This window comes from Lontra canadensis, unplaced genomic scaffold, assembly GCF_010015895.1.
Source record: "Lontra canadensis isolate GAN:19392208 unplaced genomic scaffold, GSC_riverotter_1.0 scaffold28, whole genome shotgun sequence".
NCBI lineage: Eukaryota > Metazoa > Chordata > Mammalia > Carnivora > Mustelidae > Lontra > Lontra canadensis.
Genome location: NW_022631022.1, coordinates 10,574,518 through 10,601,876, shown reverse-complemented (window position 1 = coordinate 10,601,876; position 27,359 = coordinate 10,574,518). Strand labels below are relative to the sequence as shown.

At 44.1% G+C, this 27,359-nt stretch overlaps 1 protein-coding gene across 1 annotated transcript; it reads left to right on the top strand.

The window, feature by feature from the left end:
* The first annotated feature begins 5,519 nt into the window (after positions 1-5,519).
* POLR2M (RNA polymerase II subunit M) lies at positions 5,520-13,054 on the top strand. Its single transcript, XM_032864858.1, has 4 exons — positions 5,520-5,764; positions 7,666-8,310; positions 10,720-10,924; positions 12,667-13,054. The coding sequence occupies exons 1-4, from the start codon at positions 5,652-5,654 to the stop codon at positions 12,811-12,813; spliced, it is 1,110 nt and encodes a 369-aa protein (XP_032720749.1). The 5' UTR covers positions 5,520-5,651; the 3' UTR covers positions 12,814-13,054.
* The last annotated feature ends 14,305 nt before the right edge of the window (positions 13,055-27,359 follow it).

Genomic DNA, 27,359 nt, shown 5'->3' with positions numbered 1-27,359 from the left:
AGAGGGTTCATGGCACTGGTGAGCAGAGAAAAGGAGTCAGAGGGTGCAGACAAGTCTTTTAGGCAGCTTAGCCTTGAAAACGGAGAAAAGGGTGGAAGACAGAGGGGGTAATTTTAACAACTTCACTGGGGGCATAACGGAGCTGTCATGCACCAGACATATTTTAAGTGTACAACGGGCTAAGGTGTGACTTATGAAATGAATGTACTCACGTAACCATCGCTACAATCAAGATAATGAATGTATCCATCACCCCCGAAAGGTTTCTACCGCCCCTTCATAATCCTTCCCTGTAGCCTCCCCTTGACATTCCACATCATTAGGCAATCACTGATCTACTTCCAGTCACTAAAGATTAGTTTGCATCTTTTAGAATTTTATGTAAATGGAATTCTATAATAAGGACACTTCCTGGCTTCACTCAGGATAACTGAGATTCACTAAGGCTGCTGCATGGAGGACAGTAGTCAATTGTATGGACACACTCTGATTTGTTTATCCATTCACCTAGTGACGGATGTTGGGTTGTTTCCGTTTCCTATTACAAATGAAGCTGCTATCAACATTTACATAAAGGTCTTCAGACAGACACAGACTTTTGTTTCTCTTGGGTAAAGACCTAGCAGAGGAACGGCTGGGTTATGTGGTAGGTTTTCAGAACCTACCCAACTGTTTTTCGAAGCGGTTGTATTATTTTACATTCGCATTAGCAGTGTAAGTTCCAATTGTCCCACATCCTTTCCAACACTTGGTATGGTCAGTCTTTCTCATTTCAGACATTTTATTTTAAGATTTTATTTATTTATTTGGCAGAGATCACAAGCAGGCAGAGAGGCAGGCAGAGAGAGAGAGGGGGAAGCAGGCTCCCCGCCGAGCAGAGAGCCTGACGCAGGGCTCAGTCCCAGGACCCTGAGATCATGACCTGAGCCATCCAGGCGTCCCTCATTTCAGACATTTTAATAATTGTGTTGTAGTATCTCATTATATTTTTGTTTCTAAAATTTTATTTGTGAGAGAGAGAGGGAGAGAGCACAAGTGGGGGGAGCAGCAGAGAAAGAGTGAGAAGCAGGCTCCCTGCTGAGCAGGGAGCCCAACTGGGGAGGCTTGATCCCTGGGCCCCAGGATAGCGATCTGAGCCAAAGGCAGATGCTTAACCGACTAAGCCACCCAGGCTCTCTCATTGTGTTTTTAATTTGCTTTTTCTTAATGGATAATAACATTGCTCACCTTTCACGTTCTTATTTCTTCATATACCTTCAGTGAAATGTGTGTTCAAATCTTTTATAATCTAACCTTAGAAGTGATACCTCGCCACTTTCACCATTTGTATTATTTTTTACCATGTTCTATTTGTTAGAAGTCAGTCAGTAAGTCCATTCCACATTTAATGGGAAGGGATTACAATAGGGCAGGACCATTGGGAACCCATCCTGAAGGCTGCCTACAACAGATGGCTTCCCATTTCTCTCGGAGCAAAATTCAAACTCCGTATTCTGGCCTAAGCCCTGCAAGATCTAGTCTTGGCCTTTTGTTTGTCTGTTATTTGGATGTGCTGAGCTCCCTCTCCTTTTAGAGCCTAAGCATTTGTTCTTCCCTCTACTTGGGATGCTTCCCTTTCTACATGGGAAACTTTCCCACGGCTAATTCTTGTCTCAGCTTACAAATGGCCTCCTCAGAAAAACCAACCTTGGTCACCCTCCATCACCTCAATCAAGGTAGCCTCCCAATCACTCCTTAACATCCACCTGTATTAACTCTCTAAGTGACACTAGTACTAATAGAATGTAAGTTTCAGCATGGCAGGAGACTTTTGTCTCACTCACCATGATACCTCCAAAGTCTAGAATAGTGTCCCACACACAGTAATTATTTGTTGAGTGAACAAATGAATGAGATCCCCGAGGAGGCAATATAGATGGGATCCAGATCACAGCTGGTGGAATTATTCTTGATTAATGCTCCTGCTACTACTGCTATTCAACAAATCACCCTAAACTTAAAGGTATAAAACAACAACCATTTTATTATGCACCTGAATTCTGTAGGTCAAGGCCTCAGTTTGGGAGCCTAGAAGGCTGTTCTAGTGGGGGCTGGAATCATTCAAAGGTTTGTTCACTCCAGTATTTCGTGGTTAATGCTGCCTTTCGGGGGAAACTCCAGTTTAGGCTGACAAAACACCAAAGATCCACACAAACTCAGGTTTCTGCATAGCTGGCTTGCTGGATGGGTTCCAACAGTAAGCACCCCAAGAAAATTAGGCAGAAGCTACATTACTTTTTATTACAAAGACTGGAAAAATCACTTTTGCTCTAGTCATAAGCATGCCCAGATTCAAGGATCGGGAGGACCAATCCCATTTCTTGGGGTGGTGGTGGGGGGTTAAATTCACATAGTAAGAACATGTGGCATGAGAAATAGTTTTGCCGCCATTTTGGTGGACCCCAGGCATACCATGGCCAGTTTCAGGCCTGACAACCAGTGGGAGAAAACAGAGAAGAGCAGCCTGGAGATTCTGAGGATCAATGCTACCAGTTTTACAACTGATTTCTAACTTTTATTTTCAACTCTAAGGACAAATGGAAATCTTTCCCAGGTTTGTTTTTGTCCTTTCTTGAGAAACCACACATGCATGCAAATAGGGGTGGGGTGGAGGGGGAAGGAACAGAGGGAGAGGGAGAAAAGAATCTTAAGCATGCTCCACCCCCTGCCCCCCACCTCCCCAGCACAGAGCCGCACACAGGGCTTGAGCTCAGGACCCTGACTGAGATCATGACCTGAGCTGAAATCAAGAGTCTGAGGCTTAACCAACCGAGTGAGCCGCCCAGGTGCCTGTTTTTGTCCTTTTAAACTGCACTCAAAGGACACATTTAACGGCTTGGTGGCAGTGGGATGGCCAAGTCATCCTGGCAGCACTTCACATAATGAAATCATCCACTCCTCTAATTCTCCATTTTGAATTTTTCTTGCTAATAGTCAAATTCATTAGCTTACTCTGAGGATAATTAATACTCTGGATATTAGTCCAAGTACCACTGGAAAAGTGATTTAGACTTTTTTAAAGGGCATGGAAACCCAAAGACAAAAACTAAAAATGCTTGTCTAGATTCAACTTTTAACAGATGGGCTCTTGATATGCAACTGGAATTCTTCAGCAGAGATTAGCTGCCTGTGGTTTGTGGGCTTCCTTTCAAGTGTCTGCCTGCTTTTGGCTGGAGACAGTTAAAATCTATGGTACTTGTTGTTTCTCTCTTTGTTAAATGTCTCCATTTTACATAATTCCCCCCCAGACACTGCTGTCAAAATTTGTTCTAAAACTTATCTTTCCTTTGTTTGATGGATTATAGAATACATGACCTTTCATACTGAAGTACAAATAGCCTGGTTTTAGGTTTTACGGTGCTGTTCCCTCACTTGCCAAACTTCTTGGTTGGTGACAAAATGAGTCAGTTTGTGCATGGGTGCTGTTAAAAAATTGACATTTGTATTAGGACATCTTGAAGTTCTAAGCTAGGTTGTATGAAAGATCCTATCCCATAGCACTGAAAATATCTTCACAATCACTATGGCTGATACTTCTACATAAAACGCTTACGATTTATATATATGAAAGGGACATTTAATTAAGAAGAACATGAGAGAAAGGCTGTGAGAAAAATTGAGAGGGAGATTCCACCAACTAATACCTGCTGTATGCATTAGGAGAGACAGAAAAGTATAAACGTAATTCCCTGACAGAACTCCCTGACTTCACAACTTTGTTAGAAAGGAAAAAGAACGCACCACGCGTAACACAACTGGAGAAGCGTAACAACAGATTTGAGCTCTAAGAGGCATAGTTATGCTCAAAAGAAAGAACAATTGGGGTTGGAATAACCTAGGAATGCTCAGGGAGAAGATGAGGCTTGAATTTAGATTTATAATGGGTGAAGGGAGAAGTGACAGCTTTCCACAAAAAGAAAACAGTAAGGGCAAAATTCTGAGTCTAGAGAGAAGACATCCTTGCCTTGAGGACACCTGTGGCGTAGGACCAGAAGATGGGGATTCACCACTGTTGGGCTAATAAAAGCCTTCAGCTATGGCCCAGGGATGGGTTGAGGGAGGCTTTGGGGAGCTTGCTGAGGGCCAACTACCTGACTCAAAGGGCTTACTCAAGTATCTCTTACATAGCTGGGCTGAAGCAGGTTCTTGATATCTTTGAAAGCAAGGCTTATGCTGAGAATGTTAATACTTCAGTTAACCTGATCAGAATGAACTAGATCGGGACACTATAGAAATGACTTAAACTGTACTCCCTGGCATGGTTTCAGATTTTATCTAGAGCTTCAGTCTGCCTGGGAGGGAAATGCTGTTTATTATAGCACTTCACATGGGATTGAGAAAATTTAAGTTTTCCATATCAAAGAATGGGGAGGTGGTGTTGGAGGTTACGGGGGTGTCCCAACCTCCCAGCTGATAGCTGTTGTGACTCTTGTATGCTTCCTATTCTTTATTTTGGGACACAGCTCTGGTAGCTGAATTGTAAAGAGAAGTAAGAGCTGTTTGGGATGTCTGACACTGCTGTACTCTTAACAGCCTGAAAAGGCTCTTTCAACAATTTTAAACATTAGGATATAGGCATAAAGCCAAGGAGATTTTCAAATAGGTGTGGTAGAAAGAGTAGCTGGGAGTTTGAGTGAAAATCTGGCGCTATTACTTACTAAGTTTTGAGCCCTGATAATACTAAACTGATTTTGTGCTGTTTTTCTACAGGTAAAACAGGGAATGATGGAGGGGTTCTCAGTGGCTTGTCCAGCACCTCCCACCATCATCTCTTGTGGGCCTTTGGAAATGTGTGTGTACCAGCAGGCCGAGGGTGGGGGGCGGAGGGGGAGGTAAAGGCGTTCTGGATTGTTCCGAGTTGGGGATGTCACAAAACTAGCGGGGGCAAGCCAGACACCAAATGTCTCGCAATGCCTGAGACAGTGCCGCAAATGAAAAGTCCTGCTCCAAATGCCACAGAGTCCCATTAAGAAATGCTGACACTCCCCAAGGATCCCTCCAACTCTGAGGACGTCATTGAGCCCCGGCAGCACCCCGGGCCAAAGCCTCTCCAGCCCCGTCCAGAACTTTCCCCCAACTACACCAACGGCTAACCAACTCATCGCTCAGGTTCGACTTACAGTTCCCTTCTCAGAGGCACCTGCCCTGGTGCCCATACCAATCTTACTATTATACTGTTTCATTATTACCTGATTAATGTCTGCCTCCCTCCACCCCTCGGTAAACTCCATAACGGCAGGAGTCGTGGATATTTGTCGGGGTCACAGTGGCGCTAACCAACACTTTTTTGAATAAACGTGACGAGCGGACGAGCCGAGAAAACACAACCTGCGTAAACGCGAGCCCAGTCGCGGCGGGACCCCACCGCCTCCCCCAAACAGCGGTAACTTCCGCCCCTTCCCTCTCCTCCCGGCGCCCCCTTCTCCTTGCCTGTGTTTGTTTCCGGTGTTTCAATAAAGCTCGATTCGGTTCGAAGAAGACCCGTTCTTCCGGGAAAATGGCGGCTCCCGCTCGTACCTCGGAGTCCACGCCGGCGGCGGATCCGGCGCTAGCCGCGGGGGCTGCTGAGGAAGCCGAGTGCCCGCCGCCTCGCCAGCCTCAGCCCCCGCAGAATGTCCTCGCTGGCCCGCGGCTTCGAGCCCCAAGTTCCCGAGGACTTGGGGCGGCGGAGTTTGGCAGAGCTGCGGGAGACGTTGAAGCGCCAGGAGAGACTTTTGCGCAACGAGTAAGCTTCGGTCCCGCCGAGTCACCACCAGGCTTCTTCGGTTCGGTGTCCCTGGGACGCGTTCCTTCCCCTCCCCCATATCGGGTTCCTTTCCCCGGAAGGTGACCTTGTCTCAGATCCATTTCGGTCCCGCAGGCGAGTAGAGGGCCTCCAGCCTTAAAGCCGGCTGCGTCCTGGTTTGGCACGTACCTAGGGCCCGTGCGGATGGTTAGCGTGCGGAAAGGCAGCTTAGGAGTTTCAGCTGTTCCCTTAGCTCCTTGCTTTAATTACCCGACCACTGCGACGGTTCCCTGAAGGGAGGGTCTGTATCCTAAATACCTGTGTACCCGAGCCTCCCTTGCCGCCCTTGTCGTCCCCAAAACATCTTGTCAGTTTCATCTCTAGGACCTGTAGGAAAGCGAAAGAATGGGACAGCAGGAAAAGTTGGTCTCATTCAGCTGGCAGTCTTAACGACTTTAGCAGCTGAACAATACAACGAAAGTGAAAGAAACTTAATTTAGCAGCTCGGTGTAGGAAGGTTTGAAGGCATGAAAGACAGAAGACAGCTGGAGGATATTTTCAGAGAAGTTGCCAGCATGGGGGTGTAGAAGGGTGGTTGTGGGACTGGGAAAACTACATCAGGCATGGAGTAATTTGGATATGTAGATGAAGGAGATGGCTGAAGTTTCCAGCTTGTATAGAGAACCACGAATAAGAACAAAAATTGGGGAATAGATCTGAGGTTGATTTTACTTAGGGAGGGGGTGCTGAGTTGAGGGGAGAGTTAATTATATGTACTTAAAAGCTGGAGAAGTGGTCTTGAGGACCCGGAGAGAGAAGGCTGAGGACATACAGGAATCTCAACTGCAGAGGGATGTTAATGTTGAAACTGTGGGAAGGAATGTAGTGTGAAAGAATAAAAAGCCAGGGGTGTACTCTTCCCTCCGTTTCTTATATGGATAAAGAAAAGAGAATCTGAAAAAAACCTAAGTCACTCAGCAAAAATGATCATTTGGGAGCTTTCTAGTAGGGCATGTACTTTGACTTTGTGAGAATGGGTTTTTAATCTATAGCAGGGACTTAACTTTTTGGTCTCAGGACCCCTTTATACTTTAAGACTTACTGAGCATGCCAAGGAGCTCTTGTTTTATGTGTGTTACATCTACTGATGTTTATTAGTGTGTTAGGAATTACAGGTGAGAGGGGCACCTGGGTGGCACAGTTGTTCCACTCTCGGTTTCCACTAAGGTCATGATCTCAGATCTCATGATGGAACCCCGAGTTGGACTCCATGCTCAGCATGGAGTCTGCTTGGGATTCTCTCTCCCTCTCCCTCCCCCTTTCCCACTTATGCTCGATCGCTCTCTCTCTCTCAAAATAAACTTTAAAAAAAAAAAAGGAATTCTAGGTGAGAGATCTTTAAAACACAAGAATACACAATCATGAGTCATCAGAGCAATGATACCACATATCATGTGGCCTTTGGAAATCTCTGCTGTACCCATATAAGATAATGAGCGTGGAAATGGCAAATAATGGCTTAGTGCTATTACAAAAATAATTCTGGCCTTGCAGAACCATCCACCTCCCCTCCCCATGAAGGTCTTGGACATCCCACTTTAAAAACTGCGAGTTTTGGAGTATATTATAGAGTATTATATGCTTAAAATACTTTTGCTGAAATTCTAATTAGGCATATGAAGGATGTTTTTCCTGCATCCTTTTTTTTTTTTTTTTTTTTTTTAGGGTATTTAGATGACGACTTATTTCATTCCTGTTCTGAGGCTGTTGGAAGTCAGATTTTTGACTTACAGATAGATTTTTCTCACTTTGAGGATGATGCTTTGTCTTTATATCTCAAGTTTGAAAACATGGCTCTGACAGATACATGTTTGTTTGTTTCGGTTTTTTCCATTCAACAGAAAATTCATTTGCAAATTGCCCGACAAAGGTAAAAAGATCTTAGACTCTGTTGCCAAAGTGAAAGCTGCCATTGCCGAATGTGAAGTTAGAGGAAAAAGTGGACTGTTTCATCCTGTTAGTTTAGACTGTAAGCTACGGCAAAAAGCAGTTGCAGTTGTTGATGTGGACACTGAAACGGCCCAGAGTTCTGACCGGATACTTGCTACTTCATCGCCAGTCTGTGGCTCTTCCTCTGTAAGTAACACCGAGTCATCTAAAACCACCTCCCAGCAGCGGGGACTTGTACATCCTCCTCACGAAGGCGCTGAAGAGGCTCCCGAAGTTGAGTACACAGTGAGCGCGCGCCCAGCTTCCCGCAGCAGAGCCAGCGCGCCTTCCTCCTGCGCGGCCGGTGAGCGTCTCCTTCAGCATCGTGTTTCAAGTCAAGCAGAAGATAATTTGAGCAGCTCTGACAGCCTGTTTATTAATAGGTTACAGAGGATCACAATTGTGGACTCAGGTGAAGAGCACTCAGAAGAGAACAGGGGTGCTGAGAACTTGGCAAGGCTTGATAGTGGGGCACAGAAGAAGCCTCATTTCATGGAAGTGCTAGAAATTCGAGCCAAAAACCCGGTACCCCCACTACATAAATTTAAAACTAATGTGTAAGTACTATCAGAAACAGGCCTGTCACAGGCACATACTATTTGTTAAACTCAAAACATTGGACGAATGCTTTCAGTTCAGTGGACTTTTTTTGTTTGGGAGCTACTTGTAGTTAGCAAAGAGCGTCTTGTGGAAATAGCCTGGCTGGAATGGAGGATTCGTGTTGAAAAATACTTAGGTTTTCAGCCAAATGATTGAACGGGTTTAAATAGCAGGTAGAGTATTAGAGTTCAGGGTGGGCTTAGCCAACATTTGATATTAAACCTGGAGAGAGAATTTATTATGATTATTTTCCACAATAATTTTTTGGTATGCAGCTCCCCCTTTGATTAGACTGTAAGCTAAGGGAAAAGCAGCTTTAGAAGCCAATGGATTTGACAGTGAAAAATATTTGTGTGCTCACTATAGGTAAGCAACTGGTGCTGGGGTGGCACAGAAGTAAAGATCCCATTCCTCAAAGAATTCAGGATCTAGGTGAAGACCCAAGACCTACCCACTTGGAAGAACATTGAACTGTATCATAACAACTTGAGGGGGAAGGGAGCTAGGAAGGGGTTAAAGAAACTGAAAAACAGATTGGGGCAGGAGGGTAAACGAACCATGCTTCTGAGTTCCTTGTCATAGTTTTTTGTTTCTGAGATTTCCAGAAAAAGAAAACCTCTTCGAAGAGAAAGGAATTTTATTTACTTGTAGGCAGATGTAACGTTCACGTCAGGGAGTATCCAGTGTATTTAGCCTACCTGTCTGTAATTACCAGGCTTACATTATGCACAAAGTGGAATCACTACTACTTTTCTTCGAAAAGCTGAGAAGCTCTAGTTAGAAATACCTAAAACTTTCAGAGAATTATTATAGTCTTTAAAGTTTAATCCTGCCATTTTTTTAACTTGAAAACATTTTATTCTTTAGAAAAACCAGGAAGATGAATTACATTAATTAATTACATTAATTTTTAGGTAGGAATAAAAAGTAATGTTTGTACTCTTGATGTACAAAGTGAGTAACCTCTCATCTTGTGTGCAGTGAGGTGTATTTCCTCACTTCCAGGAAGACAAAACCAAAAGCAGCATCTAGTCGGCCAGAGGATACACTGATCCTGGTTCTTTCCTGTGGTCCTTTAGCCAGAAGTGGGAGTGGGGAGAGCCAGAGGCCTCCCATGTAGTTAGAGCAGATGGGGAAAGGCTGGGCCTGGACTAGTGTGGATCAAGGGATTCCATGGATGAGCAGCCTTTGACTCCTTTTCTGTTCTGCCTTTGGGCACCATGTATTTCCTGGGTGCTGGCAGCTTCCTCTTACCTCCCTCTAGCTTAGGTCTTTCCAGAGCTTCAGATTTGCATGGCCACTTACCATGAAACCTGGCTATGTGGGTGTTTTGTGGCACCTCAGACCTAACCTTGTACAGTATAGAACGTATTTCTTCCCACGATTTCTCCCATATTCCCTAAATTCATAGTGCCGCCACTTTATTTTTTTTCTCCCAAGGTGTCTTTTGCTTCATCTCCCTATCTGCCAGCCATAAAGACCAACAGTATATTTTGTTGATTTTCATCTCTAATTATTCTTATATGCATTCTCCTGTCAAAGTGAAGGCTCTCCTCCCTCTCCTGGGCTAAAACTGGCTTGGTCTGGACTCTAGGCTTAACTCCTCTAATCCATCTTCTCCACTGCTCAGAGTGAAATTCATACAGTGCAGATCTGAACCCATTACACAGAACTCTTCGATGAGGACTGGGCCCGGTCTACTGGCCAGCCTTATCTCACGGCCTTGCCTCTACACGTCACCCCCTGAACTCCCTTTGCGCCGCACCATGTTGCCCCTCACTCCCCACTGGGATGCCCTCCTCCCCTCATTTACATGGTGAGCATTTATTATTTCAAGATTCCTCAAAATTCACTCTTTAAAAGCTTTTCTGACAACCTCCCTGTCTCCCATTAGAACTCATGGTTTCCTTTCTGTTCCAGTGTGACAGTATGTATAGTGTGAACACCACCACCTCTGCGGAGTGTTCCACGGGTGGTATTATGGCATGGAAACTGTGTACAAGTTTGTTTACTGGACAGCAAGCCCATTTGCGCACGTTTTTGAAGGGAAAGATGGAAAGATGGCTTCAGTTCAAGTGTAAGGTTTTAAGAGCAAAGGATAATGCAGAGAGCTATCAGTCTCCCTGTTTGTTAAAACAGTAGATTGTCCTGTTACTCTCCAAAAAGATGCCAAGTTAAATACTCCTGTTTCTGGAGTAAATACGTTTAAAAACAGGAAGGGTCTTTATGAATATAAATATTGGAAACTATGTTTATCTTTGTAGGATAATTAACTGCTAAGGTTAAAGGCTGCTTCTGTGTGGGAATGTTGTAAATGTGTCTATAAAAAGAAAATAGTCTGATGATATAACAAATTTGCCCTCCAGATTACCTTCACAAAAGAATGATTCATCTAGTCATTGGCAAAGAAGAGGGTCTCCCATCTCCTTGGAAGAAAGGCAGCTCAGGGATAAGAAGCATCTTGATGATGTCACAGCAGCCCGGCTTCTGCCACTTCACCATATGCCCGCACAGCTGCTCTCCATAGAAGAATCTTTGGCACTTCAGAAACAACAGAAACAGACTTATGAGGTATGTAAGGTTTTAAATGTTTCTTAGATGCTGCTAAGTCAGAATTTACTCCAGGAAGTTCACTGAGGACAGGACTTAATAGAAGGGTGCTTGAGAAATGGTCAACTCATGCCATTAGCTCTCAGATGTGAGCCTCTAGTTTTCTGAGAGTCTTCAAGTTGCTAGAACCGCGGGATGCAGCTGGAGACGATCACAGCTACATGCAACAGCAGAGTGGTTTTTGCCAGGAAATGTGGGAAGACCACTGCAGAATTCCCCAGTCTAACGCCCATGCTGTCAGCCTAGCAGAAGCCGTGCTTCCCTGTCTTCCACCTCGTGAGCCCCATGCGGGAGGGTCTCCGTGGTGGAAGCTAACCAAGAATCAGGGAACCTCCTCCAGGTTTCTGTCTCCTGCCAGACAGGGAAGAGGAGTGGTGTGATGTTACCAACAGGCATTTGGACACAGAGCTTAAAAGCATGGTGTGCAGGCCCTCGTGAAGACCGAAGAATCGCCGACTTTTAATAACTTCATGTTGTATAGCACGTACCTCAAAGATCTGGGAGTTCTGCACCTTAAGCGTGTTTATGAACAAGTTGTGTATAGTATAATGAGATGGGAGAAAATAGGTGAAGACTGGAGGGAGAAAAGAAAGTGTCTGATGTACTTACAGTAATAGTTTGACCCTCCCCCGGAATAGCAGCTTAGCTTCGTAGAATTGCTTACGTAGATTTTAATCAGGTAGTAGATGCCAGTCAAGACAAAACCAGGCTGTTGTTCAGACTTGGCTTCTCACCGAAGCTCAGTTGGCATGGGTTGGCATTTTCAAGGCACTCCTTTTTAAAAGCCATTTTGCTTCCTCGAGTATTAAAGTATTATTGCCTAGTTACGACTACCCTCTTGGGGAATAGGTTTTTAAATTGTTTATATGATCTTGAGTGCCTGTCCTGAGATATCTTTAGGTTGAATTCAATTCCTTGGAAACCAGTTTCCTCGGCAGAGTGCTGTTAGCTGCCACTTCAGTCCTGCTTCTCCGGGAGATTCATGGCCTGAGGGGAGAGACACAAAGAAGTTCAAGTGGTAGGGCAAAAGCATGAGAAAAGCAAAGAGCCAGATTGAAAATGGGCATTGCCACCTGCCATCAGTCTGTGGTGCTCTCGTTGGGTGTCTGCGAGCACATTGGCAGTGTCTAAAATTTACTTGGACTTTCTGTCACAGTAATTTTCATGGGAACTTAATTTGGAGAGGGATAGTCGGCTTTTTCAAAGTATTGGTGTCTTGATTTCATTGTGACATTGAAGTACAACTCTCAAGCCTGAAAGCCGTGGTTTCATCGAGGAAAGAAGATTCTTTTTTGGAGAATCCACACAGCACTAGTGATTTTCGACACTTGATAGTTGAAACTGCTGTGTGAGTGTGTGTGTACACGTGCATGTGTCCGCATACTTGAAACTCTGTTCATGTTTGTAACGCACAGCGCTCTACAGATTCCTTGGTTTCCCACGCAGAGGTGGGTTATTTCAGTGCACTGTTGTGTGTGAATGGAAGTCTGACCACGACTGTGGCAGGCCGTAGCCCTCACCAGCATTGCCTGCCCCGCCCATCCGTGGTAGGCACAATTCAAGACGTGCACACTGCTAGAGAGAGCACTGAGGGGAGCTGTATGCCCTTTTATTTCCACTTTAAATGACTTCCTGCTGAAAAAATTATATGGAAAGGTTGTGAATATGTAACATTTTGCTTTGATTTTTTTTTTTTTTTAAAGGAGATGCAAGCCAAACTCGCAGCACAAAAATTAGCTGAAAGACTGAACATTAAGATGCAGAGCTATAATCCCGAAGGGGAGGCTTCAAGGAAGTACCGAGAAGTGAGGGATGAAGACGACGATCAGTCCTCTGGAGATGAATTCTGAAGATGCCAGTGGGATGTGAATCTCTGCCTGTTGAGCTGTCATGATCCTATATCAGACTTTCAAACAAGTATCAAGATCAGTGTCAGACATTGTCGAGGGAAGGAATTTTTTAAAGTTACACAAAGGTAGCTATAAAAATAGCCCAGTTTGTCTATCAGAAGATGATTTTCATGTGCTTAAAAAGTTTAATATTTGAATATTGTGTTTTAACCATACTGTATTAAAGTTTTGCAGTATGTTGTGTGTTAGTCTGATATTTTAGTACATAGTAAGCACAGGATTTTTTTCTCTAAGCCAAATGAAGCAGGTAACTGCTCTTTTCCTGGTTCTTACCTCTGTGGAATAGCATTTATTACATATCTGTCAGTGAAATACTTGGTTGCCCCAGGCATCACCTAAAATGAATTAGGACCATAAAGTTCCCTCCTTTTTCAAGTAATGAAGAGAGCAGCCTAGAAAATTTTATGCATGTTTGCATGGGGTTAATGAGGTAATTGGATGTGAAATACCTAGGAAGACACTCATAGAGGATTCTGAAATTTTGTTTCCTTCTTCTGTCTTCCCTTAGGAAGAATGTTCTCTTCTGATTAGGAATAGGAGTACTTTTAGTTGGTGCTGGAGGGTGGACGGTCTTTCTGGATGATCATATTTGCCCAAAGTGACACAAGATACAGGAAAAGTCTAGGGTGACTAGGTGAAGGGAGGAGCTGTTCTTAGGCTTGACCTGACTTGAGTTCATTGCTCTAAGAGGTGACAAGTTCAGTTTGGTTAAGAAAACAAAATTTTTTTAAACTACAATTGAATTGTCAATATACTGCCTCCCCCCATCCCCCAAGAGGCATATATAGGCTACAGAAATCTCAGTCTTACACATTTATGTACTTTTCAAGGATTACATGGTTTTCAGAGATTTCTTTAATGTGTTAGAGATTCTAAACAGTGTTGAAAGGAAGAATAAAATATTAGAGCAACTTCACAGTGTTAATGGTGATGTTTTATGGGTGTTTAATTAAGTTTAACTTGCTTTGAAAGAGACATTCATATATGACATTTTCCTGCAAGCACATGTAGGAGTGTCAGGAAGGGCTGGGTTTTCCAGCATGGACTTCCAGATACGGCTGTTGCTTTCCAACCCCACCCTCCACCTCCTCCCCTGTCACCCTTCTGCCCTCCCCCTAAAAATGTGAAAATACACTGAGCTAACAAATTCATTATTTCTCCTTTTAAAAAAGCAATAATAAATGGATTTCACAACATAGAATTATTCCTTAGAGAATAAAATGATATATTTCTGGAAAGCCAAGTAATGTCGAAGGGGTCCCATGCGTGGACACACAGTCCCCTGTCGTCAGATCACCCAGAGAGTGCCTCTGTTGAGATTTGGGTATATGTACTTTACATACTCTTCTATATGTTACTATTTTCAATAATGCAGTCATACTGCACCGTTGTTTTACAGCCTGCTATGTGTGGTAAACATTTTGCCATTAGTAGATAGCTCCAGAATATTCATTTTAGATAGCTCCAGAATATTTAATTTTATGGGTGTGCCCTAACTTTTAAAATTAATTTATTGTTTAACAGTTTGTTACAGCGTAAACTGTAATCAACAATGCAATCAACATCTTAAAAGATAATCACATTTGTACAAAAATTATTTCTTTCCAGAAAATACCTTTCTACAAGTGAGATTGCTAGTTGGGAATATAGCTAAGTTTTTGAGATTCTTATCTATATCACTCACCACAAAGACTTGTGTCCCTTTATATTTCTCCAAGCAATATCAAACTCCCAGGACTGAAAATTGCTATTTAAAGTGTTTGCTAACTGAGTAATCACAGGAAAGGATGATTTTTAAAATTTATATTTCTTTTGCTTAATGAAGGGTGAGTGATTTTTCATGTCTATTGGCCATTTATGTTCATTCTTTTGAGCATTGCTTATTCATATCTAAACTGTATTTTCTTGGACAATGTACTGTTTTTATTGGTCTATAAATTCTTGATGAATTAAGATGTCCAGCTTTTGTCATATGTTCTTGTTTTAGTGTGTTATTTTCTTTGTAATAGTTTGTGGTGTCTCAGTGTAGTAGTTTTCTTTAGAAGTCTGCCTTTGTGGTTACGTCTGAGCATGCCTGCCTTAGCTTCAGAATGGATACGTATTCATCCTTACTTTCTTCTAGGACTTTTTAAAAGTTTCACTTTTATACTTCTCTTTAATTCAAAAGGAAATTTTTAATCCATCTCAGGTTTTCTTGGGGAAGCCATATAAGGTAAGATTTAATTTTAATTTTTGCAGAGAGTTGACCAATTGGCTCAGTATTATAAACCACCATTTCCCCACTGATTTATAATGCTGTCGTTATAGGATATTAAATCCCCATGTGTCTTGTGCTGTGGGCCTAATTCTGGGCCTTGTAGTTTTTCCTGCACTATTTTAATAATTATGGTTAATATTTGGTATACAATTTCTCCCTCATTCTTTTAAATTCTGTCCAATATAACCTCCAGAGAAGTACACAAAACAGGTGTGCAGTTTAATGGGTAAAGCAAACAGCTATGTAATCACAAGCCAGATGCAGAAAAGCTACTGCCAGGACTCTGAAATGTCCCCATGTCCTCTGTGGGTATGCTGTTTATCCCCCAGAGCTAAGTACTCTCCTGGCTTTAGAGTAATACTAACCCCTCTTTAAACAATGGTTGTACCGGTTACATAGGCAATAATACGGTTAGTTTGTTTTGCCTACTTTCGCCTTACAAAAATGGAATCCTACTGTATGTGTGTTTGGTGTCTTTGACTCAATCAACATTGCTTATGAAATTCATGTGGCATAAATGCCGTTTATTCGTCTCAGCTGTGTCATGTGCCACTCCAGTCCGGTGTGGCGAGCACTTCCATGGTATCTTCAGTTTGGGGCTATTTCAAGCAATGCTGCAATGAGCATCTTTGTGCACATAAACATTTCTGTTGGGTATTTACCTTGGCGTTCAATTGGTGCATTACAAGGTATGCATATTTTCAACATTTAATATTCCCACCATCCAGGGGCCAGCCCATCTGAGAGTTCCAGTACACGAATGCCTGATATTACCAGACAAGCCAGTGTGACGTTTTGATAGACCTTTATTTTGGTTTTATTTTGCATTTTCCTAGTTAGGAATGGAGCATCTTGTTTACTGATCACTGGATTTCCTCTTTTGAAAAGTGTCCCTTCAAAACTTCTGTTCATCTTTCTATTGTGTTTGTGTCAGCTGTCCTTTTCCTTGCCGATCTGTAAGGTGCCTTCTTGATACTAATCATTAGTTATGTTTGTTGTGGATATCCTCTTCCTCTCTGGATTACTTTTCATTCTCTTCATGGTGTTTTTGTTGGATAGAAATTCTTAATGGCAAACTTCCAGGTTTTTTTGTTGAGTGTCTTTTTTAAAGAGAACCTTTCCCTGTCCTGAAGTCATGAAAATGCTGTCTTTTAAAATTGTTTTAGTTAAAAAGTGCTCTGTAGTTTTGCCTTTCCTTTGTGTCGTTGATGCTATCCAGAAATTATTTGTGATGGTGTGAGGATGGAGCCTTCTGTGTAGCCAGCCTGTTGTCCCACACTACGTGGTATATTTCTGGGACACATCAAACATCTGTGCATGTCTGTGTTACTTTGCTGGGTCCTCTCTTTGGTTCTGTTCTTCTATTGGTATTAATATTACTCCATGATATTTATGGTGGCTTTATGATAAGGTTTGGAGTAAAGCCTGCCATCTTATTCTTTAAGACTGGTTTGGGTATTTTTGGCCCTTTGCATTTTCACGTAGATTTTAGAATTCTTGCGAAACAAAACAAACCAGAAACCCTTGGTAGTGCAAATCTCCATTCATTTAAAAAGAGTGTTTGATATTCCATCCTTAATCAATTCACTTTTTATTCCTAACAGAATGTACTTGGAAACTTAGGAGGTTTGGAACCTTGCCATTTATCAAGGATAGTTACTATTTCAACTAGAATGACTATTTTTGGGCTATACAAGTTACATAGAAACTTCAGAACACTGATTTATTGCCAGTAAAGTATTATGTAGTTTTGATTGAGAAGAGTTAGCAAGTGAGGGGTTTTGTTTTTGTAATGTGACATGATTGGATTTTTATTTTCCCAAAGTACCATTTTTTCCCATTTATAAAAGAGGAAATTGAGGCATAAGGACCTGAAATGATGTGCCCAAGATCAGTGACTAGTAAGTGTTGGGGATAAGGTTTGAACCCAAGCTGTATATGCTCTTCGCTCATAATCCGCGCTGCCTCTCCAAGTCAAATCAAAAGGAGACAGACATAGCAGACACGTTTTCATCTGAGCTGCAGGTGAACAGAAGTTAACTTTTTAAAGTAAATTTTTCAGTAAGGAAGACTTCTTTTATATTCAAATGAGGTTTAAAGTAGGAAAATGGACTCCACAGTCCCGAACTCTTACCTTCCGTTTTCAAGTGAAGATGTTAAGAGAAGGAACTGCTGAAGTCTGGGGCTTCACTTGAACCGTGGGAGGTGTTGGAGGGTTAATCTTGTTCTGTAACAGTCCCCTCTAAGAGAGTAATTGCACGGGACCTGTGTCCTGTCCACATCACATCTCTGGGGACACAGGAGGTGTGTGAGTCAGGGTGGAAGGCAGATAGCTTGTGGGATTCCCTCTCCTGTACCTGGGATGTTGGCAGTTACTTGCACAAGGTCACTCAGGCAGCCGAGCAAAGAACTCAGCCCTCAAGACTTCCTGCCCGGGCTGCATGGCCTCCGCCTCGAGCACAAACCCACAAATCAAAGTTGCATGTGGGCTTTAGAAAGTGCTAATGCTAGGGGAGAGCTCAGATTACTCTGGGGGCATTTGTCGTGTCTCTAGGACTTACACCACAAAAGAGCTTTTGTTCTGGTAATCTTTGTATTTGGAATGTTTTGTTTTTAATCATCTGAGAACTGTGTATGGCTGCTTTGGTCACTGCTGGGATCTTCACTCTTCCCTCCTCACTCGACATTTGTCTGCCTAAAACTTTCTAGAAGAGATGCGAGGCAAAGTACCTCAGGTATCCTAGGCTTTATTCAGACGTGTGGGTAAGATCTAGTAGTTGGCCCTTTGCAGGATTCACGACAGTTGGTAGTGCTAAAAGCAAGTAAAGTCAGGAAAGAAAGGTTCTGTCTTTTGCCTCCACTAAATAAATAAATAAAGGGATTATATATCCCGCTTTAATGGAGAGCATATAGAGTTATCTACAAAATATGGCAAATTGCGTTACTGACTAGCTCCTTGACAGGGAGGAGAAACTGAAAGCTATTATTTTAATTTCTGGCTAAAGTGAGGGAGCTTTGATACCGGGCGGATGAGACAAACCTCGCGCCGGGTAATACTGAACCAGAGCCAGACCACAAATCAGAAGCGATTCTGAAGGCGCAGCATAAAAGCCTGAACAATTAAATATGATCTATTACTTCCCAGATGATTTTAGAAAACTTGGAATAAAAGAAAAGGCGAAAAAGAGGGTAAGCCACTGGAATAGCATTAGATTATTAGATTTAGGATTTAAATGCCACTATTTCCTTTGAATCCAATGGGAAGTTGTGTGCTCTCCTGACTATTAAGTCTGTAAGATGAGGTCAGAAAACCCTTATCTAACCTACAGGGTATGTTTTGAGAGAACAGAAATTTCAAAGTGTGGTCTTTAGAGAACACTTTGGGGCCTAAAAGAGATTCTATATGAAAACCTTATTGTAACGATGGTAACAATTATGATCGAAGTAGTTTGGGGAGGTACCTTTTGGCATACAAAGTAAAATGTTTTAAAATCACCACCATATGAAACTTTTAATTTAGTGTTAAAATTAACTTGAGATCAATAGAGACTCCCTAAAAGAGGCTATTTTGACAAGGGGAAATTAGGACACTGAGCTAAGGAAAGCCTAAGCTTCGGATGGAAAATTTTCTCATTATTAAGGCAAAAGAATGAGAGTTGTAAATCAAGACCTTACTCAGAGCACACAGAAACGCTCCTTAGAAGATGGAGACCCAGAATGATGCTTATAAATTCTGTCTGAAAATATTGCTAGTAAATACATCACTGTTCCTAACCAGAACCATATATATTTGTATTAAATAGCTCTTTTAGGGACTGTGTGGTAAAAACGAAGGCATATCTTCTATTGATTAGATTTTTAATAAGAATTTTTTCCCTTTCAGCTATATTTAATAGGGTCGAAATGCAGCACACGAGGAAACTCACTGGCAATAGAAGGCCAATCTTATCTCAACTTAGGATCTTTAGTTCTTAGGGAAGGAAGAAAGCTTAAATGTAATTTGTTCCACATCCTATAAATGGGGAAACCAAGGCACAGAGAGGCACAGGGATGCACCTGTGGTGTGCCCCTGATTCTAATGGAGCCGAGTCTTTCTGCCCTAGCCCTGTGTTCTTTGCTTACTGTGGAGTCTACTTGTAATTAAGTCCTTAACACATTTTTGCAAAGTGACAGAAAAAGCATAGTGCCAGAAATCTATTTTATACGTCTGAAACTATAGAAATGTTAGGCAGTCTTAGGTAGCCTTACCTATTGCAACTGGATTCAGTTACTATAATATTCTTGAAATAAAAATGGTTAATGTATATTTTAAAAAGTAGCATCAAAGGGATAATATAGTGCCCATTATAAGTGTGACTCTTTTTCCTCTTCACTGCCTGACTTTTTTTTTTTTTTTTTAAGATTATTTGCGAGAGAGAAAGTGTGTGTGAGCATGTTGGGGGGAGGGGCAGAGAGAGAGGGAAAGAATCTCAAACAGACTCCACACTGATCACGGAGTCCCATGTGGGGCTTGATCCCACAACCCAGAGATCATGACCCGAGCTGAAACCAAGAGTCAGACACCTAACCAAGACTGTGCCCTGACTTGATTTGTTTTGAATGTCCCCATTTTCCCAACCTCTTCCTTCAGTCTTTAGCAGTGTGACTTCTGCCTACTTTCACTATATCAAAACCTTTCACTATATCTCCCACCACACTCCGAAGGTAACAGGGGTCTTGGGGTTCTAGCATTATTGCTGGCTAATTAGCGTAATGAATAAAAATTCCAGGAAGTCTAATGGCTTCCGTGAAGCAAATGGATTTGAGAGGAGTAGACCTTCTTTGAGAGTGATCATTTTTTTTGGTTGAGGTACAACTGACCTATAACATTATATTAATTTCAGGTGTACAACATAATGACTCAACATTTTCTGTACATTGGAGAAAGATCACCACAATAAGTCTAGTTAACATCTATCACCATACATAGTTACAAACATTTTTTTTTTAATGAGAACTCTTAAGTTCTACTCCCTTAACAACTTTCAAATATGGAATACAGTATTTTAACTGTAGTCACCATGCTCTACTTTACATCTCTAGGACTTACTTATTTTGTGACTAAGTTGGTAACTTTTGACCCCTCTACCCATTTCTCCCCACCCCCTTAAATTGGACCTGAATTAAGATGTTAATGAAGTGTCTGTGACTACAGTAAGGGGCAAACTAACTTTGGCCTATTTTGTTCATAATCTTTCTCTCTGGGGACCAGGAGGACTTGGATGAAAGCTCCGTCCTTCTCAGAGCTTCAGGGATTTTCTGCCTCTGCCCTCCTTTGGCAGGCTTGTCTGCTTCCCTCGTGTGCTGCTGGCCAGTCTCTGCCATCTTTCAAGGAAGCGGTCAGATATGGAATGGAGGAGTGTGTCTTTCTTGCCCTACTCTGATGAAGTCTCTGGTTTTGATAGCCTTGCTACCAATGATCATTTCTTTGTCTCTTGTGTTGGTTTTTTAATAATTAAAAAAAAAAATCATGGCTTAATTTATTGCCCAGGGGTAGGACCAGCATTGCTCTTCAAAGCTTCCATCTCTCAGTCGTATCCAGAAGTGAGATCTGGGTGGCTGTGGGTTATGGGCAGATCTCAGCCCACAAGCTGTAATTCTGCTTGGCCTTAACACTCTCTGAGGGAACAAACAAAAGAAAACCATTTGTACTTTGGAACTTTATGACAGTAACAAACTATATAACATGCCTCACAACTGGTGGAGACTCACAGTGGGTCTTGATGGGTCGCTTGAGTAACACCATCCCCGGCAATGACCTCAGTGTTCTGCATCATTTCTTTGGTATGAAAGTTTATTTCCAAATAGAAAATTATATATTTGCAAACTGTGTGGTCAAAAGTAGGCATTGGATAGTGATGGATAAGGGGCAATAGGGTGTCCTGGATTCAGTGTTTTTTCTTCCTCCAGTCTGGGGCTGCCATGATCTCCTCTGGGAGAAAACATTTTATTTATTGGAGTCCTTTGTTAAAATCCACATGATCCTGGAGGTAGCATACAGTGAAATCTTAATCTCTCAGTGCATATTAGTTCATTAGATGACTTTTTTCCTGAAGGAAAGTAGGGCTTAAGGGGATGGGAGGTAGAACAGGCCAACTTTGGGGGAATGGGAAAAGGAAGACAGGAAATGGAAAATGGAGGAGGAGAAGGACAAGGATAGGAAGTAGGCCTGATGGCCCCTCACCAGCCAAAGAGCAGCAAGGAAGCATAACTCAGAAGACTTGTCTAACTCACCACCTCAACTCCTCTCCCCCAGCTCTCCTGAATCCACTCCAGTCTCAAGTCTTTTTTCCCAACATTCCCCGCAAAAAAGTTCAAGGTCACCAATAGCCTTGCTGTTGCTGAATTCACTAGTTAATTCTCAGTCCTTCTTCTTCTTGATCCCTCAGAGCAGTTGGCATAGTTGACCACTCCTTTCTCAAAACACTGTTTTTTCTTAGTTTCTGGAATACCACTCTCTGTCAGAGGCACTTGACAACTTCCCGTCGGTCTTCTTCTTCTTCTTCTTCTTTTTTTTTTTTTTTTTTTGAAGATTTTATTTATTTATTAGAGCGCACAAGTACAAGCAGGGGGAGGCACAGGGGCAGAGGGAGAGGAGAAGCAGGCTCTCCACTGAGCAGCGAGCCCGACATGGGGCTCGCTCCTAGAACCCTGGGATCATGACCTGAACCAAAGGCAGAGGCTTAACCAACCGAGCCACCCAGATACCCTGCCACCAGTCTTCTTTGCCGGTTCCTTTTTTTCCCAACCACTGAATACTGAGATACCCAGGGTTCTTTCCCCGAACTTCTTCTTCATCTATGCTCACTCCACTGGTACCTCATCCAGCCTCACGATTTTAAATCACTTTTGATACTTTGTGACTCCCAAGCTATAGCTCTGGCTCTGAACTCCAAATTCACGTTCAGCTGCAACAGCAGTGCTCTTGGGCTCCGAATCAGGACATACTGGCAGTTGGCAGGGTGGTGGCGGCAGACTTCTGGCTCTGCCGTTCACAGATTGAATATTCTTGGCCAAGTCACCTAACTTCCTGGGATTTGAGTTTTCTGGTTTCTAAAATGAGGGTGTTGGACCTGGTTAGCATCACCTAAAACGTGTGCCTTAAAACAGAAACCCTATGGAAAATGAGATTTGGTGGTCACACGAGCGACCACGCTCCATTACCTGGACTGTCGCGGGGGCCTCCTGTCTGGTCTCTGCCTCAGCCCTTTCCCACGCTTCCAGTGCTGTTTGAACACACAGCCAGCATCACTCTATGAAGATACCATCAGATCAGGTCATTTTTCTGCCTCAAGCCCTCCAGGGGCTCCCATCTCAGAACAATCTAAATGTTTATGATGACCTACCTGGTTCCACTGTCGCATATCCGAGTGTAGCCCTGGGGCCACGCAGACCTCCTCGCTCCTGCTGTAACAGGTCCTGAGCGCACCACCTAAGGGCCTGTGCACGGAGGGCTGTTCTCCCTGCCTCAAATGTTCGTTCCCCACACATGAGCATGCTAGTTCCTCATTTCCTACAACTATTTCTCCAAATGTCACCTTGTCAGGAATGCCAGTGAATATAATTCCCCTTGGCTGCTTTATTTTTCTCCATAGAATCATCCTTTTTCCTGTCTGCTTATTATCTGACTTCCCCCTAGAGTAGAAAGGCAAGGATTTTTATTTGTTTTGTTTATGGCTATATCCTCAGTGGCCTAGAACAATGCTAGACATAATGGGCACTCCGTAACAGAATGAATGAGTGAGAGAGAAAATGAGCAGATGGAGAAAAGGGAGGGGGGCTCGGGGAGCCACCCTCTGTACCTGCCCGAGAGCCAGTCGCTGTCTTCTGTGGGAGCCATCATGCCCAACACACAGCTGTGTGTGCTTTAGGACATAATCTCACAGCTGGGGTCCCCCCTTCTCATAGCTGCCCTGTGAGGTAGGGATTATTCCAGTGTTTCCCAGGAGGGGAAACTGAGGGTCAGCAAGGCAGTGGCTTCCTCAAAGTCACGCACTGTTAAGATGTGAATCTGTCTTTCTCCAACTCAAGTACCTTTTCAGTTTTCCAGGATGTCTTTCATGCTCATTCTGTTTACTTGCATTCCAGACAGTGAGCACCTGGCTTTTCCTGCAGGGCTGGCCAGGATAGGTGGGGAGCCCCCTACATCGTGTCACTAAGGCCTTCCACTGGGCCCCAGGGGGTCCCTCTCCTTTGGTCCTGACAACAGTGCTGTGACGGGCTGTGCCTTTCAGATCTTTTCCTTAATGATGAAAGGTAACAGAGGGAAACAGAAGGCAAAGAGCATGAAAACAGCCTGGGTGAGAGCCTTCTCTAGATCTTTCCCTCCCCACTCTTTGGTTCTACCTTCTGTGGCCACTGCCTTTCCCCCAGAGGACCGCCCGGCACTCACACACCAACCCGAGCCAGGAGCTCACATCTGCCAATTACTCCCAGGGTAAACTAATGTTCCTTAACTGCTCGAAGCCTCCTCATCTGAAAAGTGTGAATAATAAGAACAGCCTCACGGTCACAGGCTTGTCGTGGAGACGAGCTTGGTCTCAGTCTACAACAACCGTTAGCGGCCGTTCTTCCTGCTTCCAGCCCGTCTTCCATTCAACACCTACCCCCCCCCCCGCCACCCCCCAGGCCCGGCTGTACCACTGCTTCCTAGATGAGAACAGAAGCATCTGGTTGCCCCGCCCCCCCGCCACCCCAGATCCCTTCCAGGGGGCGTGGCCTTTGTCCTGCGGTCCTCAGGAATGATCCTAATCTGTCACAGAGGCAGCAGCGTTGGAAGAGTAAGAACTAGACTTTCCTTCAGTGACGGGTGGTTCTGTCACCTTGCAGATCCTAACTTGGGGAACCAGGGTGGGAGGAGTTTGGTTGATAAAACAGGTTTGGGGGATGACAACGTGCAGTTTTGGACTCACCCCCATGGGGGTCTTCACAGAAACCTAGTGGGCTGTTGGAAAGGCGAACCTGACTAACACTTGGGACTGGAGACCAAGGATGAGGCCCCTCCATATGGGGAAGGTGGTTGAAATCCATAAAGCAGACACTCTGGGGGTACCTGGGTGGTTCAGTCGTTAAGCAGCTGCCTTTGGCTCAGGTCATGGTCTCAGGATCCTGAGATCGAGCCCTCCATCGGGGGGTCTCTGCTCAGCAGGGAGCCTGCTTCCCCCTTTCTCTCTGCCTGCCTCTCTCCTACTTGTAATCTCTCTTTCTCTCTGATAAATAAAATCTTAAAAGAAAAAAAAAAAAGAAAGAAAGAAAGGGGGGGAAAAAAGCAGACACTCTGGGAGAGCCCAGAGCAGGGAGAGAAAGGACCAATGAGGTTGCAGAAGCACAAGAGAGGGTGCACTGGGCTGGCCTGACATGTGTCAAATTCAAAAGTGGACTAACGTCCTGCTCTCACTGGCCTCATGGAGCTGCCCCTTGCATCACTGATTCTCACCCAGAGTGTACAGGGCTGAGTAACTAACAGACTAAGGACCTCATTTCCAGGAGGGGTCCAGGAAAGCTCCATAAAGGAAGGCCTTTGAGCTGTGCATGCCACGGAAACGGTGGGCTGGGGAGACAGCTGGACACATGGCATTAGCAAAGGCCAGGATGGGGGGAACTTCAGAGTGTCTGGGAAACTGTGAGAAGTCAGTTAATGTCTGGCTGGTATAATGCGGAATTGGGTTCGAACTCAACAGTATTTAAAAAATATACATGAGCCCTAAAGTGAAGTTTAAAAAGACTTTAAAATGTATTCGATTGCCATAGACCCTGAGGTGGAGGTTAGCGTGCAGGGTGTCTGTTAGGGAAGACCCAGAGAGAGATAACTATGGGTGGGGGGGCAAGGTTCGCAAACTCCAAGGTTCGCAAACCTCGCAGGGAGCTTGGGAGTCTGCATGGCCCCACAGAGTGGTGTCCCCATGTGAGGTATAGGGGGCCGAACAGTGACCACAAAAAGATGTGTCCGAGTCCTCCCCCTTGGCCCCTGTGACCTTATTTGCAAATGTAATAAAGTTAAGGATCTCAAGATGAGATCATCCCACAGTTAGGGTGAGCCCTAAGTCCACATCAGCCAGGGCCCGACCAGAGAAAGGAGAGGAACATTTGACACCCAGACTCACATAAAGACAGAGGCACCACCTGGAGCGATGTGTTCCCAAGCCAGGGACCTACACGCAGGGCCCCCAGCCACCAGCACCTCGGAGAGAGGCATGGGACAGTCTCCCTCACCACCTTCAACGGGAGCCTTCCTGTGGGCACAGTGATCTCAGGCTTCTGGCCTCCAGACTGTGAGACAATAACTCTCATGGGGTTAAGCCACCTAGTTTGTGGTGATTGGCTATGGCGGCCACAGGAAACTAATGCAGGAGGCCAGGCCTTTTTCACCCTGGATGGTCAGTCACTGGATATGGGGAGCCCCTGAAGGAAGCAGGGTCTTGGGTGAGCCACTTCAGCGGGGACAGACCCCAGAGAGGGCAGACAGCTGAGGGCCCTGGGCTGGCGGCGCTCCCAGAAGCCTGGAGAAGATGTTCTGCGTCCCTGAAGAGGATCTGGACAGCACATTCTAGTAGCCACTTCTCTCTACCTCAGTTTTCTCATCCACAGAATGGGAACAACAGTAAGCCCTATCTTAGAACGTTCCTAGGAACAAAATTCAACAACGACACTAGTAGCTAACATTTATGGGGCACTTACTGCATACATGCAGCCTACCTGCAGGTCACACAGCTGCTGGAGCCAGATTCAGAGCCCTGATTTTCTGACTCTCGGGCCAACACCCCCTCGTCTGTAATAGGTCCCCGCTCTGCATGTGCCTGATCGGGCCTTCTTTTCATGACACTGATGGCATTTTTTATGCAGTGAAATCAACTTCATGGTTCACAAAGGAAATGTTATTCACCTGGTCATCTGAAGGGAAGAGCTTCGAGTTGTCCGAAATTCATTCACACTCTCTCGGGCAGACTGTGTGTCACCAAAGACATTAATTTGCAAGACAGGCTGGGGCAGAAGGGGCAGCTGGGCTGGGCACAGTTCCCTGCTGCCTACAGCTCCTTGGCTCGGCAGGCCCTACGTCCCAGCATTTGCTGACATGGCATTCCTGAGCCGTGCGGAGAGGCCAGACACGATCGCTTTACAGAAGACAACGTGAAGGACAGAGAGATTAGCTGATTTGCCCTCTTAATGATGTGGTGAGCTAGAGATGGAGCCGAGAATTGAATTCAGATTTCTCTAGTCCCAGGTGGGTTTTTTCATCAGGAGGCCCTGCCACATTCCCTCCCTTGGAATTGCCCCTTCTCTGGATTCCCAAGAACACATACTTGGGCTGAGTTCAGGGCTGTGTGTCTCTGTGTGTTATGTCTCCCTATGCATTAGGCTGATTCTTAAAAAAAAAAAAAGGCGGGGGAGAAAAATCCTTACCCTTAAAAAATGGTCATTTAATTGAGAATAGCATAGATGATGCACGCGTTGCTTAAATGCTCTTAACCACATCCGAAGAATTTGGCTTGGCCCATCTGATGCCCCAACAGAAGGGCCCATACCATTTGACCCGTGCATTTCTTCCCAGAAGAATCTGCATACAGAGACATTGTGCAGGCGATTAATGTTAAAAGGAGTTTTCCCCTCCATTCAAAGATCTAAGATAAAATTCACATCGACACAATCTGGGATTAGGAAGGGACAGTGGCCATCCAGAAATTTCCATATGCACCCCTCTCCACCCAGAAAGGACTTTAAGAACACGACTCTGGGCTTTCACCACTAGAGGGCTTGACCTCAACTACACACTTAAAAAAGTCCCAAGTACAGTTGTTACCATTTCCCAATTTTCAGGCAAAGTGAGCTTTCCAGCAAGTTAACTCACCTCGGATTACTGTTACTGTTGACTTTAGATATGTTAGTACATAACCCTGTTATGTGCCCACCCTCACCCAAATAAATCTATATTTTAAACAAGACAAGGAACAGAACCAGTTTGCCAACTTTGATCTAACTTGCTACCGAACACACAGTTTTGGTGACTTTCTGTGAAGCCACCAAAATAAATTCCATCCCTCGAAGCTGCTTGGTGATCACCCTGGCTGGCCTCTTCTGTGGGGGCCTTTGCCCCCGCCTGGTTATTCTTTGGAAACAGACAGTTTTCTCTTTGTGTCTTCTGGTGCTGGTGAGCAGAGGGGTGTTTAGTCATTTTTCCTTGAAAGAGCTGAGA

Excerpts from the sequence above, each read along its gene's own strand:
- POLR2M (XM_032864858.1), top strand. The coding sequence starts at position 5,652 with ATGTCCTCGCTGGCCCGCGGCTTCGAGCCCCAAGTTCCCGAGGACTTG. Across the intron at positions 8,311-10,719 it reads CATAAATTTAAAACTAATGT|ATTACCTTCACAAAAGAATG; the intron begins GTAAGTACTATC and ends TTTGCCCTCCAG. Across the intron at positions 10,925-12,666 it reads AACAGAAACAGACTTATGAG|GAGATGCAAGCCAAACTCGC; the intron begins GTATGTAAGGTT and ends TTTTTTTTAAAG.